Source organism: Chionomys nivalis, chromosome 1 (assembly GCF_950005125.1).
Source record: "Chionomys nivalis chromosome 1, mChiNiv1.1, whole genome shotgun sequence".
Classification (NCBI taxonomy): domain Eukaryota; kingdom Metazoa; phylum Chordata; class Mammalia; order Rodentia; family Cricetidae; genus Chionomys; species Chionomys nivalis.
The window spans coordinates 67,767,659-67,783,453 of record NC_080086.1 but is presented as its reverse complement, the minus strand read 5'-3'; the positions used below and the strand labels follow the sequence as shown (position 1 = coordinate 67,783,453).

Below are 15,795 nucleotides of genomic sequence, written 5' to 3'. Positions count from 1 at the left end.
TGCTTGCTTTTTCTTCTGGCCCTCTTTCTCTCCAGCACCCAAGAGAGTTATTGTCACCAGTGGTGTTCAGAGGACTTAGCAACCAATATTCCTCAACACTGGCCAGTCATAATGGCTAGACGGTCAGGGAGGCTGCACACCAGCCAGCTATCAAACCTACAGACAACAGCCTAACAGTTATCACACTTGTTGGCACAACCAATCGATAATGTTTGTTATTGTTTGTTTTTGAGATAGGGGCTCACTAGATAGCCTTAGTTGGCCTGGAATTCACTGTGTAGACCAGGCTGACCTCACACAGAGAGATCTACCCGCTTCTTCTCCTGAAGCCTGGAATGAAAGGGGTTTGCCATCATTCTTGGCCTTTGTTATTTATTTTCTATTGCTCAAAAGTTCTTGAACATGCAGGATGTGGTGGCGAACACACCAGGTGTCGTGGTGAATACCTGTAACCCCAGCACTCAAGAGGAAGAGGCAGGAATGTCTTTGGGAGTCAGAGACTAGCTTGGTCTACACAGTGAGTTTCAGGCCAGCTAGTGCTACATAGTGAGACCCTGTCTCAAAACAACAACAACAACAACAACAAAACTGGAAAAAATAATGAGCCTTTTGTACCAGGAACTCAAGGTTACTGATGAGCTCGGGTGTTCAAAATCTTTTACTGTCAAGTTTGACACTTCCATTATTTTTATGGTAAGAATATATTTTTAGAAACTGTAAGGCTAGGAATTCTGTATAGTTCTCAAAACAGACAATCTGGGTTTGGATTTCTCTTTCTCCATTTTGACAGTAATTTAGATTCTTAGTGCCTCAGTTCCAGATCTGTATAAGGGTTCTAATACGGTTGGATGTGGGACTCAGGGGTTGGACACTTGTTTAGGATAGGCAAGGCCTTAGTGACGAACGCCTTTCATCCCACCACATGGGAGGAAGGCAGGCAGATGCCTGAGTTCCAGACCAGCCTTGACTTCCTAGTGACTTCCTAGTGACTTCCGGGTCACCCAGGGTTATACACAAACTTTGTCTCAAAATAAGCAAATAAATTTTAAGTGGCCTGGTGGTGGTGGCACACGCCTTTGACCCCAGCACTCTAGAGGCAGAGGCAGGAGGATCTCTATGAGTTCAAGGCTAGCCTGGCTTACAGAACAAGTTCTAGGATAGCTAGGGATACACAGAGAAACTCTGTCTCGAAAACAAACAAATAAGCAAACAAAGAAAAGATAGGTAAGGCTCTGGCTGCATCCTCGACAGAGTAGATTACCACTACTACTAAGACTATAACACTGATGAGATGATTCTATTAAGTCATACAGGAGAAGCACTCAAAATACTGCCCATTAATGGCAGCTGTTATCATCTACATTTTATTTTTAATTTATAATTTTATTTTGTTTTGTGTGCATATGTGTTCTGGTGGACATGCACATGAATTTGTTGTACATGTGGAGGCCAAAGGCTGAGGCATGGAACCCATCTTGTGTTTGAGACAAGCTTTCTCATTTTCACTTGGAATTCTCAAATTCAGCTAGGCTGGCTGGCCAATGAGTCCCAGGGACCGGCCTGTCTCTGACTCCCTGTCACTGGATTACAAGTGTGCATCACCACATCTGGCACCACATCTGTTAAAGTTCTGGGGATCAAACTCTGCTGGCAAGGCAGGACTTTACTGACTGGGCCATCTCCCTGGCCTCCTGCATCTTTAATGTTCTGAAGCTGTGTTCATCTTTCCCTCCATAGTGATGAAGGTGGAAGAGGAGAAGGCTGGGGTCGGAAAGCTGGATCCCACAGTCTACAGGAGGAGACAGCCAGGTCAAGGTAATGATACTTGAAAGCCTGATGTCACTCCCACAAGGGTCTGGGCACTCCTGAGTGTCACTGTGTCAGCACTCTTCATTGGAGACTGAGAGAGCTCTCCTGCCTTGACTCTTGGCAGTGTGTCCCCGAAGCTGGCGGAGCCAGCTACTGGGTCCTAGCAGACATGTCCAATCTAATCCAGGCTCACAGGCTACTAAGTAGCTCTGACTGTGGCCAAACTCCAAACCATAAGCTTAAACTATTATGATGGGGCTGGATGGTGGCGGCGCACACCTTTAATCCCAGCACTCAGGAGGCAGAGGCAGGTAGATCTCTGTGAGTTCGAGGCCAGCCTTGTCTACAGAGCTAGAAGACCCCCCCACCCCGTGTGTGTGTGTGTGTGTGTGTGTGTGTGTGTGACTGGGAGATGACTCAGTGGGTTAAGCATTTGCTATTTGTTGTACAAGTGTGAAAGCCAGAGTTTAGCTCCCCAGAACACATGTAAATGTTGGGTGAATGGGGAGTTCCAGGAGTGGAATTTCAGCTCTTGGAACGCAGAGAATAGATAGGGATTCCTCAGAGCAAGTTGCCTGGATAGACAAGCCCAGGCATCCAGCTCTAGGTGCCTAAATGAATAATGGGGAGAGTGACCAAGGAAGACATCTGACATCACTCTTGGGCCTCCACAGAGTGTGTGCATGCTCATACCAGTGAGCAAGTGTACACGCCCCCTCCCACACAGTTTTTTGTGCAGTTTTTGAGGTGTGTACTTGGTAGCTGACACGGCCACACACCACAGTGTCAAACTACTGAACTGAACTTGTCTCGAGGGACCACATGACTGGGCATTTTGTCTGAGTGGACCAGGACAGAGTTCCCCCCAACAGAAAGTCATTGAATTCACGAATGCTCCCAGCTATGATCAATGAGAGATATCAACATTTAACAGATTCTGAAAAGAGCAGTTAGAATCTGCACAGGCAACTGTGGAACTGTTTCTCTTGGTGCAGAATTGCCGGCTTGGGGCCCCTGGAGCTGAAGTTACAGGCAGGTTATCGTGAGCTGTTGGTACGGGTGTTGGGGACCAAACTCAGGTCTTCTACAAGAACAGCCTGTAATGGGAACTTCTGAGTCATGATGCTTTGATTTTACAGTGATGGGAAATCAGAAGCATACAGGAGAAAGCATGTTTCAGGTTTTGAATTTGTATTTTTTTTCCTGGGCTTGTTGGTTGTCAATGCTGTGGAGAGGCAAAAATGAGAGATGCCCTGCCCCTGCCCCTGCCTCCCCCCCCCCCCCCGCCCCGTGCACATTTTAACAGAACGCGATTCCCAGCACCTGCTGAGTTTGTTCGCAGGTAGAATTCTGTCTTCCCCAGTGCCAGGACTTTGGTTCTACCAGGCAGCCCGTGTTTCCATGCTGCTTTGGAAGCTGTCGCTGTAACTGTAACTCTCTGTGCTGTTTCCACAGATTTTCCTTCAATACATATTGGATTTCCAGTCCCCAGTTACACACAAAGGAAAAGTGACTCAAAGGGACATCTTCCAGGCCTGCAAAGAGTCCAGTGGGCTTTGCAGCCGGACAAACCACAGCAGAAGCTGGCTGGCCCAGGGGTCAGGGCCAGCGGCCGGGGAGGCAGCGTGGATCTTACCAAAAGGACTCGTAAGTTCCTTCAAGGGCCAACCTGCTGGTGGGAGTTTCTCTGTGGAATACGGGTGACTTCCATGGGCTCAGCGTTGACCCTCAGGGCTCCACTACTCCTCTCCCCTCACTGACACAGCTAACCTGAAGCTCTCCGTGCTTGCTCTGTGACTGGGAACTGCTCTGGGTTAAGGGATGGCTCACAGCACTTGCCCAGCACACAGGAAGCTCTGGTTCCATGCCCAGCACTTGAACCAGGTGTGGTGGCTCTGCGTTTGTAGCTCCAACACTGGGAGGTGCTTTCGTCTGGCTGAGGTTTGCAGAGGAGTTTTCATTCGATGCTGCCCCACCCACTTGCTTTACTTATCTGTGTTTTGGGTGTCAGTTTCCGAAAGTCACCAGTGGGACAATTGTCTGGGAGATTTCCCTCTATGTTGGAGGGGAGTTTTGTGGCTTGGAAATTTAAAAAGGCTGTTTGTTTGTTTGTTTGTTTGTTTACATTTATTTTGTGGGTGAAGGGTTGTGTTGTGGTGAAAGTGTGGAGCTCAAAGGACAACTTGTGGGAGCCAGATCTCCTCTTCCATCACGTGGGAGCAGGGAGTCAGGGCTCAGTTCGAGTTGTTGACCACTGAGCCATCCCTCCAGTCCCTGGCTTGGAGGTTTTACTCTGGAGTCTTTAACCTCTTTTGAGATCTTGTGCACGGCATAAGGGTGTCCGTTTTCATTCTTTTGCAACGAATATCCATTGTTTGTCAATACTATTAATAATACTATTAATAAAGTAACTGTCCTTTCCCCATCCCATATTCTTGCTACCCTGGTTACACACCGATTGACTCCACGTACATGGATTCACATCTAGACACCTTCGCTTCCTATGTTCCATTGCTCTATGTGTGCTTTTATTTTATTTTGTTGTTGTTGTTTACCAGTACTGTGCTGTTTTGATTCACTGTAGCTCTGAAGTACAATTTGAAGCACGCAATAATCATCTTAGTTAATCCTCGCATCTCCCTGAGGGAGAGGTATGTCATTATCCCATATTCCTTTTAGAAAACCGAAGTTCAAAGACACGAAACACAATGCAGCCTATAATCAGGGAAGCTGGGAAATGAACCGTTGACTCCCAAGCCTGTGTGAATGTTCCTCTTCATCAGTGGTCAGCAACAGAGACAGGATGGTTGGGAAGAAAGGGGAATAATAGCATCGTCTCTTCCTCCCTCCCTCTCCCTCTCCTTCCTTACCTTTCGCTGTTCTCAGTGTGCATATAAATTTAGGAGCTCAATTTGTACAGGTTGTTCAAGCTGCATTCACCCTAGAATGTCGATGAGTAGAACCCTCAAGCCATAATGAGCATGGACAGGAGACAAAAAGAAACGGTTTTCTTGTCTGAGAATCTCTTGAGACACCATGGAAGCAAGAGCCTTAGATGCACACAGTCATCTCCTCTCTGCTCAGCTGCTAATAAGAACTTGGCCCAAGACCCCATCAACTGGCCAAACTGGGACGTCCCAGCATTCAGTCCCCTCATCTGTAGGTGGAAGGCTGTGGTGGAAAACAACTACCCTGGTCTTCGCAAGGTGGAGGTATTTCTAGGGATGAGGAGGCAGGACTTCCGGCGATAAAATCATGCTCCAGGTGAACTGGATGGCTGGCCACACCAGACTGCCAGGGTTGCCAAATGAGATACAAACAGATAAAGTACTTGACACAGTCCACTGTGACTGCTTGACTATTAAACGCTGTTGGCACACTTGCATACGTTAACCCACGTTGAGAGTACAGAGCCCAAGGCTGTTCCTCCATGAGCAGACACTTTTCCGGCTTTGCCAGCCTTACTGCTATGGAGAAGTTTATAGCTCTTGTCGGTGGGAGGGGCAAGAGAAAAGTGCTGAAGCTATCTTCTGCTTGTTGTCATAAGCCCATTCAAACACCAGAACTGGGGCTGGTGAGAGGGCTCAGCAAATATGAGCTCTGGCTACTCTTCCAGGGGACTTGGGCTTGATTCCCACACCCACATGCTGGCTCACACCGGTCTGTAATTCCAGTCCCAGTGGATCCAATGCCATCTTCTGCATCTACAGGCACCAGGCATGCACCCGGTACACTGTGGACAAAACAACCATACACATGCAATAAAAAATGATTAAAAAGAAAGAAAAAATCAAACCCAGTCCAAGATCATCAACAAAAGAGAAGAAAGGCTATTTCCTATATAGACACTGGAGTCTTAGAGTCCCAAGACTTCAGAATCAAGAAGTCTTTCACATTGCCTTTCGTTCGTTCGTTCGTTCCTTTCCTATGAATGCTCTCTCTCTCTCCCACCCCCCCCTCTCCCTCTCTCCCTCTCTCCCTCTCTTTCTCTCCGTCTCTCTCTCTCCCTCTCCCTCCCTCCCTCCCTCTCCCCCCCCTTCTGGCAGGGAGTCATGTAGCCCTGGATGAGCCCTAACTTGCCATGTAGCGCAGGTCAGCCTTGAACTCCTGATCTTGTTGCCTCCACCTCCCAATGCTGGATCTACAGACGTGTAGCACCAGTGGTGCCAGGGATCAAACCAGGGTCTTGTGACCATTAGGCAAGTGCTCTACCAACTGAGCTACATCCCCACCCCTTTCCCCATTTCTGAAGAGGACGGGCAAAGGCAGAGGATTAATTTCTCTCCACAACATCTCCTCTACCCAAGGGTCTCCAAGCTAGGCTGATTCAAACACACACTCAGAGATGAAACACCATGACAAAAGGCAAGTTGGAGAGGAAAGGGTTGACTTCACTCACAGTCCCATGTAAACAGTTGATTATCGAAAGCAGTCAGGACAGGAACTCAATCAGGGCAGGAACCTGGAGGCAGGAACTGATGCAGAGGCCATGGAGGGAAGTTGCCTACTGGCTTGCTCCCCATGGCTTGCTCAGCCTGCGTTCTTATAGAACCTAGGACCACCAGCCCAGGGATGGAACCACCCACAATGGACTGTGCCCTCCCTCATCAATAACCAACTAAGAAAATACCCTATAGGCTCACCTATAACCTGAATTATGGAGGCATTTTCTTAATTGAGGTTCCCTTCACCCAGACAACTTTATCTTGAATCAAGTTGCCATAAAATTATCCAGCACAGGTTTCTCTTTTAAAAAGATTTATTTATTTATTTATTTTTTCTTTTAAACATTGCTTGGCCCATTATATCTAGCCTCTTCTTGGCTAACTCTCGCACCTGGACTAGCCCATTTCTAATAATGTGTGTAGCACCCCAAGGTGTGCTTACTGGGAAGAGTCTAGCCTATGTCCATCCTGGGTCGGAACTTCATTGCATCTGCCCCAGAGAGGAGAGCTATCGAGTCTGAGCTCACTTCCTCTTCCTCCCAGCATTCTTTCTGTTTACTCCACCCACCTATGTTCTAAACTATGAGGCCCAAGCAGTTTCTTTATTTTTTAACCAATGACCTTCCTCCATCATTTCCCCTTTTTCTGTTTAAACAAAAAAAGGAAGGCTTAAACTTTAACATAGCAAAATTACATATAACAAAACAGTTATAATGCAAGAATTACAGTTACAATATTTACATCTACTTTATCTTTTATCATAACAAAGGAAAACTATAACTATAACTAACTATTTTTCAATTCCATCAAAGACTCCAGAAAGATACAATATTACCTAAGCAAACAAGAAATAAGTAACTTTCAAACTCTAGAAATGACAGAGACATCTCGCTGCCTTGACAGTCACCCAAAGTTCCTCTGTACCGTTGGGGCATCCATCTTCGGCCTACAGGCCCATAGTTTCCAGCAGACATTTCCATGAAGCAGGAAATTTCAAAGGCAGTTCAGTCACTATCTGCTGTGTCCTGCAGAATGTCTCGCAGACTCTTTCATGAATCAGGAACCCCAAAGAATCATCTCAGCTTTAGGCAAGTTCAGTAGTCCTCTCTCTGCAGGTTCTCTATGTCCAGTTTATGCAATAGTCCAGGCAAGAGCATTTACTTGCCCAAATGGCTATCAAACTCCATAAGGTGCCTCTTCGATGCCCATCTTCTTTCTTCTTGAAGTAGATTGGTGCTGCCAGGAGCAGAGTGTCTCATTGTCATGAAAAACCCTAAGTTATTAAAACATTAAATGTCATATTCTGTAGTCTCCAAAAGATATGAAGAATGCCTATCTGAAATATATCTATGCACACCTAGAAAATCTAACTAACATAACTACAAGCTTGACTATTATCAATGATTATCCATTAACAACCTATATACATTACATTTTTAAATGAATTACACAATCACAATACCTTAATCAAGAGCAGAAATACATATACATATAACAAAGTTGACCTTAAATTTAAATCACTAAAGCAAAATCCATATCAATGCAAATTATTCATATCTATATCATATCCCCTTTAAATGTAAAAGAACATTTATAAACAATATTTGGGAATATGGACGTAGTTATTTCTCTCCAAACTGCTTCCTGCTGAATGGGGGCGCTGTTAATCAGATATTTCAGGGTATAACCTGTGTGCTAGGTTCATCTCAGTCGTCAATTGAGTGAAGTAATTTTTTGAAGGTGTTCACAGCAACCTTTCAGGAGGGAGTGGTCTATCATATCATATTGGGATGGAAGCAATCCACAGGGTGTCATCCTCTGTGAAAACAAAAGAAGAATCTCTTTTCCAAAGTATCATATCCTTAGATCCAAATTCTGAAGTCAAGGTATTTTCAAAATATCTATGTTGGATTAGTTCAGTAGCATTTATAAACAAATATCTTTTAGCATCTGTTGCTCCTTCCTCAGCCTTCAAACAATTCAAAGAGAGCATAATAGCATATAGTATCAAGATTCTCATTCTATTTTCCATCTTTGTGCGGCTTTGTTTTAATCTCTATTTCGTTTATTTTTACTTATATTTTATATCCTCTGTATATATTTGTCCTGGAATAACTCTGTAGACCAGGCTATCCTTGAACTCTCAGTGATCCTTCTGTCTCTGCTTCCCAGGCATTGGGATTAAAGGTGTATGCTACTACACCTTGAAGTCACAGAGGTCAATCTCCTTCTGCCTCCCAAGTATTGGGATTAAAGGTGTGTACTACCACACCCAACTACTTCCTTATTTTTGTTTTTTTACTTTTAAGAACTTTAACTTTTAGCCTGCATATATTTTTAAACACACTGTAAATCATTTAAAGTTTTGTCTTTGAATCTCTCTTTACTGTATATCTCTCTTTTTCTGACCACATGAGTCTTTAATTTACCAAGCAATATCTCTAGGACGAAAGCCATGGCTTTGACGGCTGGATCCAGCCCATTCCTTAGCTTTCCAGCCTCATGGCGGAGATACCGGCTGTAGCCATTTTTATTGCCACAAGTCTAAGTCTATGGCGTTTCAAAGTCCCTGCCAGCAAGCAAGCTGCAACAGACAACACTCAAGTCCTCTCTCTGTAGTCGGCCCTCCTGCCTCAAACAGTCAGTTTGCCCTGGCTGGAAGGTCCAGAAAGCCAGCATTTTAAAACAACACAGGTTTTTTCCTGCTACAGCTGAAAACAAACAAGCATGCATGCAGCTTTTATCAATACCATTTAAGTGTTTCATGGCAGGAACTCTTAAAAGAGCTGTAAGCTTTGCAGCTAAAGCTGAGTCAGGAAGCCTCTCTTAGATGAGAGCACTTGCTTGCCTCTAGCAAGCAGAGCAGACAGAAGAAATTGCTGCTACCACGTCGGGCGCCATTTTGTAGTGGGAGCTGCGGGCTGTGTTCCTGCCGCCCCAGCTCCTGGTCGCCTGGCTAGCTTATGCCCCGGAATAACAACACACAAACTCTATTCTTTTAAACACTGCTTGGTCCATTATATCCAGCCTCTTCTCGACTAACTCTCGCACCTGGACTAGCCCATTTCTGATAATGTGTGTAGCACCCCAAGGTGCGCTTACCGGGAAGATTCTAGCCTACGTCCATCCTGGGTTGGAGCTTCATCGCATCTGCCCCAGAGAGGAGAGCTATCAAGTCTAAGATTTATTTATTTTTTAATTATGTGGATTGCATGTGAGCATTAAGAGTCTCCAGAGCTGGAATTTAGACAGTTGTGAGCTGTCTGGTGTGGGTAACTGAACTTAGGTCCCAAACTCAGGTCCTTTGGAAGAGCAGCAAGTGCCCTAAACCACTGAGCTGTCTCCTCCATGGGCCACACTGGCCTTGACTCATAGCAATCCTCCTACCGCAGCTTCCCAGGTAATGAGGTTATAGACATGAACTGCTATACTAGGCCTGTGTGACTTTTGTTTCCTTTTTAAAAAGATGTATTATTTTTACGTATGTTCCTGAGTGTGCATATGTGTACCATGTGCCTGCACCACCAGAGCAAGAAAAGAGTGTTCAAGCTTCTCTGGAGCGACAGGCAGTTGGGAGCTACCTAATATGGATGTTGGGAGAAACTGAACCTGGGCCTTCTGCAAGAGTAACAAACACTCCTAACCACTGAGCTATCTGTTCAGTCCTCTGTGCCCAGATGGGTGAATGCCTCTGCTGTCTTGGCATTTTAAGAAACAACCTCTTCAGGAACAAGGTTTCTTATATTCACATAGGCCACCAGGTCCAAAGGGGACAGAGATGGTCATAGTTTCTATGTCAATTAAGGTTAAGGCCATCTGTGGCAGATTTTTGCTGTGGGCAGCATTTCTGACAAGCACCCTCCCAGGGTGACCTCCTGTACCCTGAAATTAGAGCATGCTCTGGAAGAGAGGGCCTGCTCAGACCTTGTTTACTTTAGGGTACAGTTCATCTACAAGAGATTAGCTTCAGTGGGCAGCTAAGTCTCAAGAGAGAGAGAGCCAAGGAGGAAGGAGAGACTTCTAAGAATCAGTCTCTGCCAGGGGAGCATGTGTGGGCTCTCAATGCAAGAGCGGCTGACTCAAGGCTTGAGCCAGAGTATGCAGCAAGCTGGAGTCCCCTCTCTGGGGCCGCACGTCTCTCCCAGCAGCTCCGGGGCAGGCAGGTATATTCATTCCTCTTTTCTGTTGGCCAGCTCCTCATCTTCGTGTTTACAACCCCAGGAACCATCAACAAAGGCCCCCTAACTGAGAGACCCAGTCCAACCTTTCCAGAGATGGATTGGCCAGTGACACAAGTCATGTGTCACCCAAAGATGGCTTTCAGGGGTGGGAAACACAGGCTGGGCCGATGTCCCCAAACCGTCTTCCACAGGGGGGATTCCTGTGGGCATAAATGGGCAGGCTCTCTTCTCCCGCCTTAGAGGACACATTTGGGGTTTTTGTAAAAACCAGGAAAAGGAATTTTGTCAGTCATGAAACTAGGGCACAGGGCTTCCTAGTCCTCTCCCAAAGACTCACTTCGCTTGACAAGAATGACCCTGGCACCCTGGGGTTATGTCTCCCAGTTCCCTGTATTCTGTCTCCCTGTGCCACTCACAGCCACATGCATCCCCTACAACTCCATCCTGGCTCCTAGCTACTTAGCTCCCACCGATGTGAGTGTCGGAAATTCACTCACCTAGACAGGATTCACTGTGTGCCCATGCTGTGTAAGCCCCGGTCAGTGTACAGCAATGCGCTGGAAGTGGGGCAGACTCTGACCATGCAAAGCTAAGCGGGGAGAGACTCACAGATCGTCTCCTGAAGTCGCTGACCTTTTGATGATCCTAACTTCTCTCCAAGGCTTTCCTAGGGTGAAGCCCATGCTTCTTGCCAGGGTTGGGGGTCACCAGATCACCCTGTGCTCTGCCCAAGCAATGGGTGGGCAGTCCTCACCCAGAGAAAGAGGTGCTCTGTGAGCTTCAGAACCTCAGCCCAGCCACACATAGTTCCCTTCCAAGTCCAGTCCTTCCTGTCTCATCTTCCTCCTCTCTATTTCCTCCTTCTTCCCCCTTTTCCTTCTCCTCTTTCCTCCTCCTCACCCCTCCTCCTTCCTTCCTCTTCTTCCCCTTCCTCCTCTGTTCTTTTCCTCCTCTCCTCCTTCCCCTTCTCTTTTTCCTTCTTCTTTTCCCTCCTCACCCTTCCCTTCCTCTTCCTCCCTTCTTTTCCTCTCCTCTCTTTCTTCTCCTGTTCCTCCTTCATATTATTTCTTCCCTCCTCCTTCCTCTCTCTCTCTCTCTCTCTCTCTCTCTCCTTTTTTGAGATAGGATCTCCTATAGACCAGGCTAGCCTGAAACTCACCACATAGTTAAGGCTGGCCTTGAATTCTCAAGAGATGGCATTACAGGTGTGTGTTAGCATACTTAGCTTGCCGGAGTCTGTTTCGATAGTTGGCCCCCAGTCTGTGCCTCTTGTGGTCATAGACCAGAGATGTCATTGCTTGTGGCATTTCACGTGAGGGCCAAGGCTAGTTTGTGACATACTATGTGTTTGTGGACCCACAGTACCTCATAGAAGACCCAGGTCGGTGGCCCAACATGTAGTAAGCTAAACCTTGGGTGGGCTGGAGGGAAGACCTGGGGAGAAGGATGGGGCTGGACACTGGAAAGGTCTGGGTTCCTGAGATGTTCAGGGTGGGGCGGGCTAGTGACTGGTGATAGGGAGGAGGAGTCACAGCTACAAGCCACAGTGGTAGCCATACCATTTGAGGGCCTGGCCACATAACTGGTATTATCCCAGTTATTCTCACCAGAATTCAAAGAAGTAGATGTGATAATTTCTACATACTTAGTAGGGAAACTGAGGCTCAGGGAGGTTAAGGTTTTGTCATCATGCTACCCATAATAATCTACAGCATCAGGAGATGAATCTAGGCCTGGTCTCTTCTAAAATGTTGTCTCTCCAGTATCTTCGGAAATCCTCCTTCAGGTGATGGGTCGCCCGGTCTCTGGCTTAGAGAGTCTCCATTTGCTACCTAGGAGGACTCAGAAGGGGTGGGCCAACCACTCTCACGGTGTAGTGTAATCTGTGAAGCCAGGACGCTCGGTGGGGGGACAGTCCCCAGAAAAAGAACTGCTGGGGTCTTGGTGACGGTGAGTTTGCTTGAAGCTCGGCATGAACCTGACCGTTTCTTTAAGAGGGCATGGTGAGAGCCAGGCAGCGGTGCATGCCTGCAACCCCTGCACTTGGGAGTGCAATGGAGAAGAATGGCAAAATTGGAGACCAGTCTGAGCTCCATAGCTTCCAGGACAGGCACCAAAAACTTCAGAGAAACCCTGTCTCGAAAAATCCAAAAAAAAAAAAAAAAAAAACCCAGCATGGGATTGAAGCATACTAGAGGCCCCCGGTTCAAGCCCCAGCATTCCCCTGAGGCTGCGACAGCAGCACCCTGGGTTGTAGCCTCAGACACACCAGACCTCAAGCTCATTGTTTGTTAATTTGAGGCCCGTCTGGGCTTCTCTGCAGCACATTTCAAACAGGCCTTGCTGGCTCTTCTAGCCTGGAATATGAACATGCGGTCAGGTGTGTGGTGGGGGATAGTAGGCATCCCCAGGTCACCTCACCCAGGCCAGGGGCTTAAGGAACATGAGTTTGTAGCAGGCCTGGGAGCCTCGGTGACCTCTGCTCAACCTTGTGTATTGCAAGCACTCGCTGAGCCAAACCCAGATTAGAAGTTCCTCAGAGAACAAAGTAATTCTCCGGTGGGGTTCACACACACCCCGAAGTGGCCAGTCCCTGCTGTCCAGTGAGTGACAATGTGGCACTTTGTCTCAGTAGTGGGCACAAACAGCAAGCCCCGTAATTGGGTTTAAAGTTGGGAAGGAAGCTAATCCATCTTCATTTAACACTGTGGACCTCACAGCAAACACCCGCCGCCCCAACAACCCCAACCTCCACCCAGCTCCCAGCGGCAGCAGAAAGAACAGGGCCCGCCAGGCTCTTACCACCAAAACCTTAAGATCTTAAGAGGTCCTGGGGGTTTGCGCACAAATCCTACCTCCCTGCCTCGGCCTTTATAAGGGGGCCTGAGGAGAGGCGCCCTGCTCTACAGGAGCCTCCAGGTCTGTCCAGAAAGGCTCTCGGGAGGGCGGGTGGGGTGGGGGGAGGGAGGGGCAGTTCTGGTGTTTTCACAGTCCTCGCCACCACCCTGCTGCTGTGGGGCACACGGTTCCTGCTTGAGCGCCATTGCTAAGCCTCCTCTGTCGTTATACCTCCAGTTCCCCCACCCACCCCTCCCCAGCCTTTTCTCCCTCTTTTGCTCTTTTCTCCCAGGATTTCCGTGCATTCTCACACCTGGTTTCTTTGCTTTTATTCGTCTCTCGCTAGCCGCAGTCTCCCTCCTTCCCTCTAGCCCTTCTCCTGCCCTCCTCCTCCCCGCCTCCCTTGCTGCTTAAACTGAGGCAAAAGTGAGTTTGCTTTTGTGTGGGGAAGAGGATACGCAAAGGAGCCAGCAGCAGGGAAACAGGCTGGGGCCAGAGGCAGCACCAAGCGCCGGAGACTCCAGCCCTCAGCGGTTCCAAGGAGCAGGTACTGCCCAGACAGGCTGGTTCCAGTACAGACTTCTACCCTGTCTTGGCTTTCTAATCTTCTAACTCCTCAGGATCTCTCTCCTTACCTTCTTCCCGGCCTTGAAGGGTGTGAAAGATTCCAGATTTACAAAATATGAGGACAGAGGCCGAAGGGGTGGCATTGCTTTTGTTTTTAAAGAATTGTGACTGGGCTCAGAGGCAGGCTAGGTCCAGATGGCTGTGGGTGGTTTGAGCCCTATCACCAGGCCCAAGCTTTAAGTAATGGAGAGGCAGCCAAAGCTTTCCAGCTGGAGATGTACAAGAGCAAATCTATACGTCAAAGGTTTCTATCAGGCTGCGGCCATGCAGCCCAGCCGGGGAGAACTTGCTCAGCACGCATGGGCCCTGGGTCCAGTTCCCACCAAGGCAAAACCAAAACAGCAGTGGTTACCCTCCTCTGAAGCCGTGGGGTGCTGTTTTATCTCCTCAGAATCAAGCAGCCAAGGTTGCCTTCTAACTCGAAGGTGGGAAATGTGTTTTCTAATGATCAAGTTTTTCGTTTATTGGGTTTTTTGGGGGGGAGGTGGGTTGGTTGGTTTTTTGAGACAAGATCTCTCTTGTAATCCTGGCTATCCTGGAATTCACTATGTAGACAAGACTGACCTCAAACTCACAAAGATCCTCCTGCATCTACCTCCCAGGTGCTAGGATTAAAGACATATGCCTCTATGCTTACAGGAATTCTTTCTTCTTCTTCTTCTTCTTCTTCTTCTTCTTCTTCTTCTTCTTCTTCTTCTTCTTCTTCTTCTTCTTCTTTTTCTTCTTTCTTCTTCTTCTTCATAAAATTTCCTTAAACTCAAAGCCAGTGAAATAAGTTTAAAACAACAACAAAATTTCAACATCAGATGAATTTGAATCAACGAAGTCCATGGCAGACCCGACTCGCACACACATAAGCCACTGGCATCTTGTGCTAGGCAAATTGTCTAACTTATATAGACTGTGTGCTGCCCAGAGAGCTCTGTGGTTCCCGAAGTCCGCTGCACGAGCATTTTAGGAGGCCTGCGTGGATGGGGTGCTCTGAGGCAGTAGAGTGTAGGAGCTGAAGTGACTTATGGAGAGGCACAAAGGTCCGGGGTGACACTGAAGGGCACAGGAGGGGTGCTGACAGGGCAAGCCAGAGGTTGTGCGGTCAAGCGCCTTTCGGCCGTGGGCTCTGAGCCTGGATGCCGGGGTTGGTGCGGGCGATAAGGGCCGTCTATAGGATAAACCTTGGTTTCCTGGTATGTGGTTACTGTGAGAGTCATGTCCACGTGGACCAGTGACACACTGCGTGCCCTGCCTTCTGGGACTCCAGGACACATCCGATGAAGATGAGGTCAATGCCTGCCTGGAAGTTACAGGGATGAGGTTAGGTGTCAATAGAGTTCTTGAAAATAGAGACAACACAGGACCTACTGATGAGTAGAGGAAGGCAGAAGTGGGAGAACCTGAGGTAATGAGAGATTGGGAGGAAGAGGGAAATGTCAGGAGGTCTGTGGGACGGTTGATGGGAGGCCGAATCAAGGGCTGGTGAGGAAGGAGCATCCTTGACAACACAAGGGGGTAGGAGGTGGCGGGAGCCCGGGGATGCCTTCAGCCAAGGCATTGTCATCCTCTGAGCTCATCGTCCCTCTCATTGGCTCCCTGTGCTGCAGCCACACAGGGCATCCACCACACCCAAGCACAGTTCATTCTGATGTGTTCCACTCACAATTCAAACGCCTTTCTCAGACGGGCTTCTGTGACCAGCATGCTTCCTACAGCCGCCCTTGGGAGTTTGTCTTCTTCCAGGACACTCAGCACTCTCCCCAGCGGTCGTCCAGGGGTTTGTTTACTTGCTTATTTCCCTGCAGGGCTCTGCCGTAGCCCGACCTTAGCAAGCAAGAACACGGGTCTTCTTCATGGCTTTACTTTCTGGTACCAAGGACGTTGCTTGGCACAGAATAGGGGTC

The 15,795-nt window shown here is 47.8% G+C and overlaps 1 protein-coding gene across 1 annotated transcript in view; it reads left to right on the top strand.

Moving 5' to 3' along the window:
- The first annotated feature begins 1,739 nt into the window (after positions 1 to 1,739).
- The window catches only part of Slc4a5 (solute carrier family 4 member 5), an 81,554-nt gene continuing 67,498 nt past the window's right edge, over positions 1,740 to 15,795 (top strand). Inside the window, exons 1-2 of the mRNA XM_057761107.1 lie at positions 1,740 to 1,815; positions 3,265 to 3,456. Of these exons, the coding sequence (XP_057617090.1) occupies positions 1,740 to 1,815; positions 3,265 to 3,456 (268 nt within the window). The remainder of the gene's footprint in view (positions 1,816 to 3,264; positions 3,457 to 15,795) is intronic.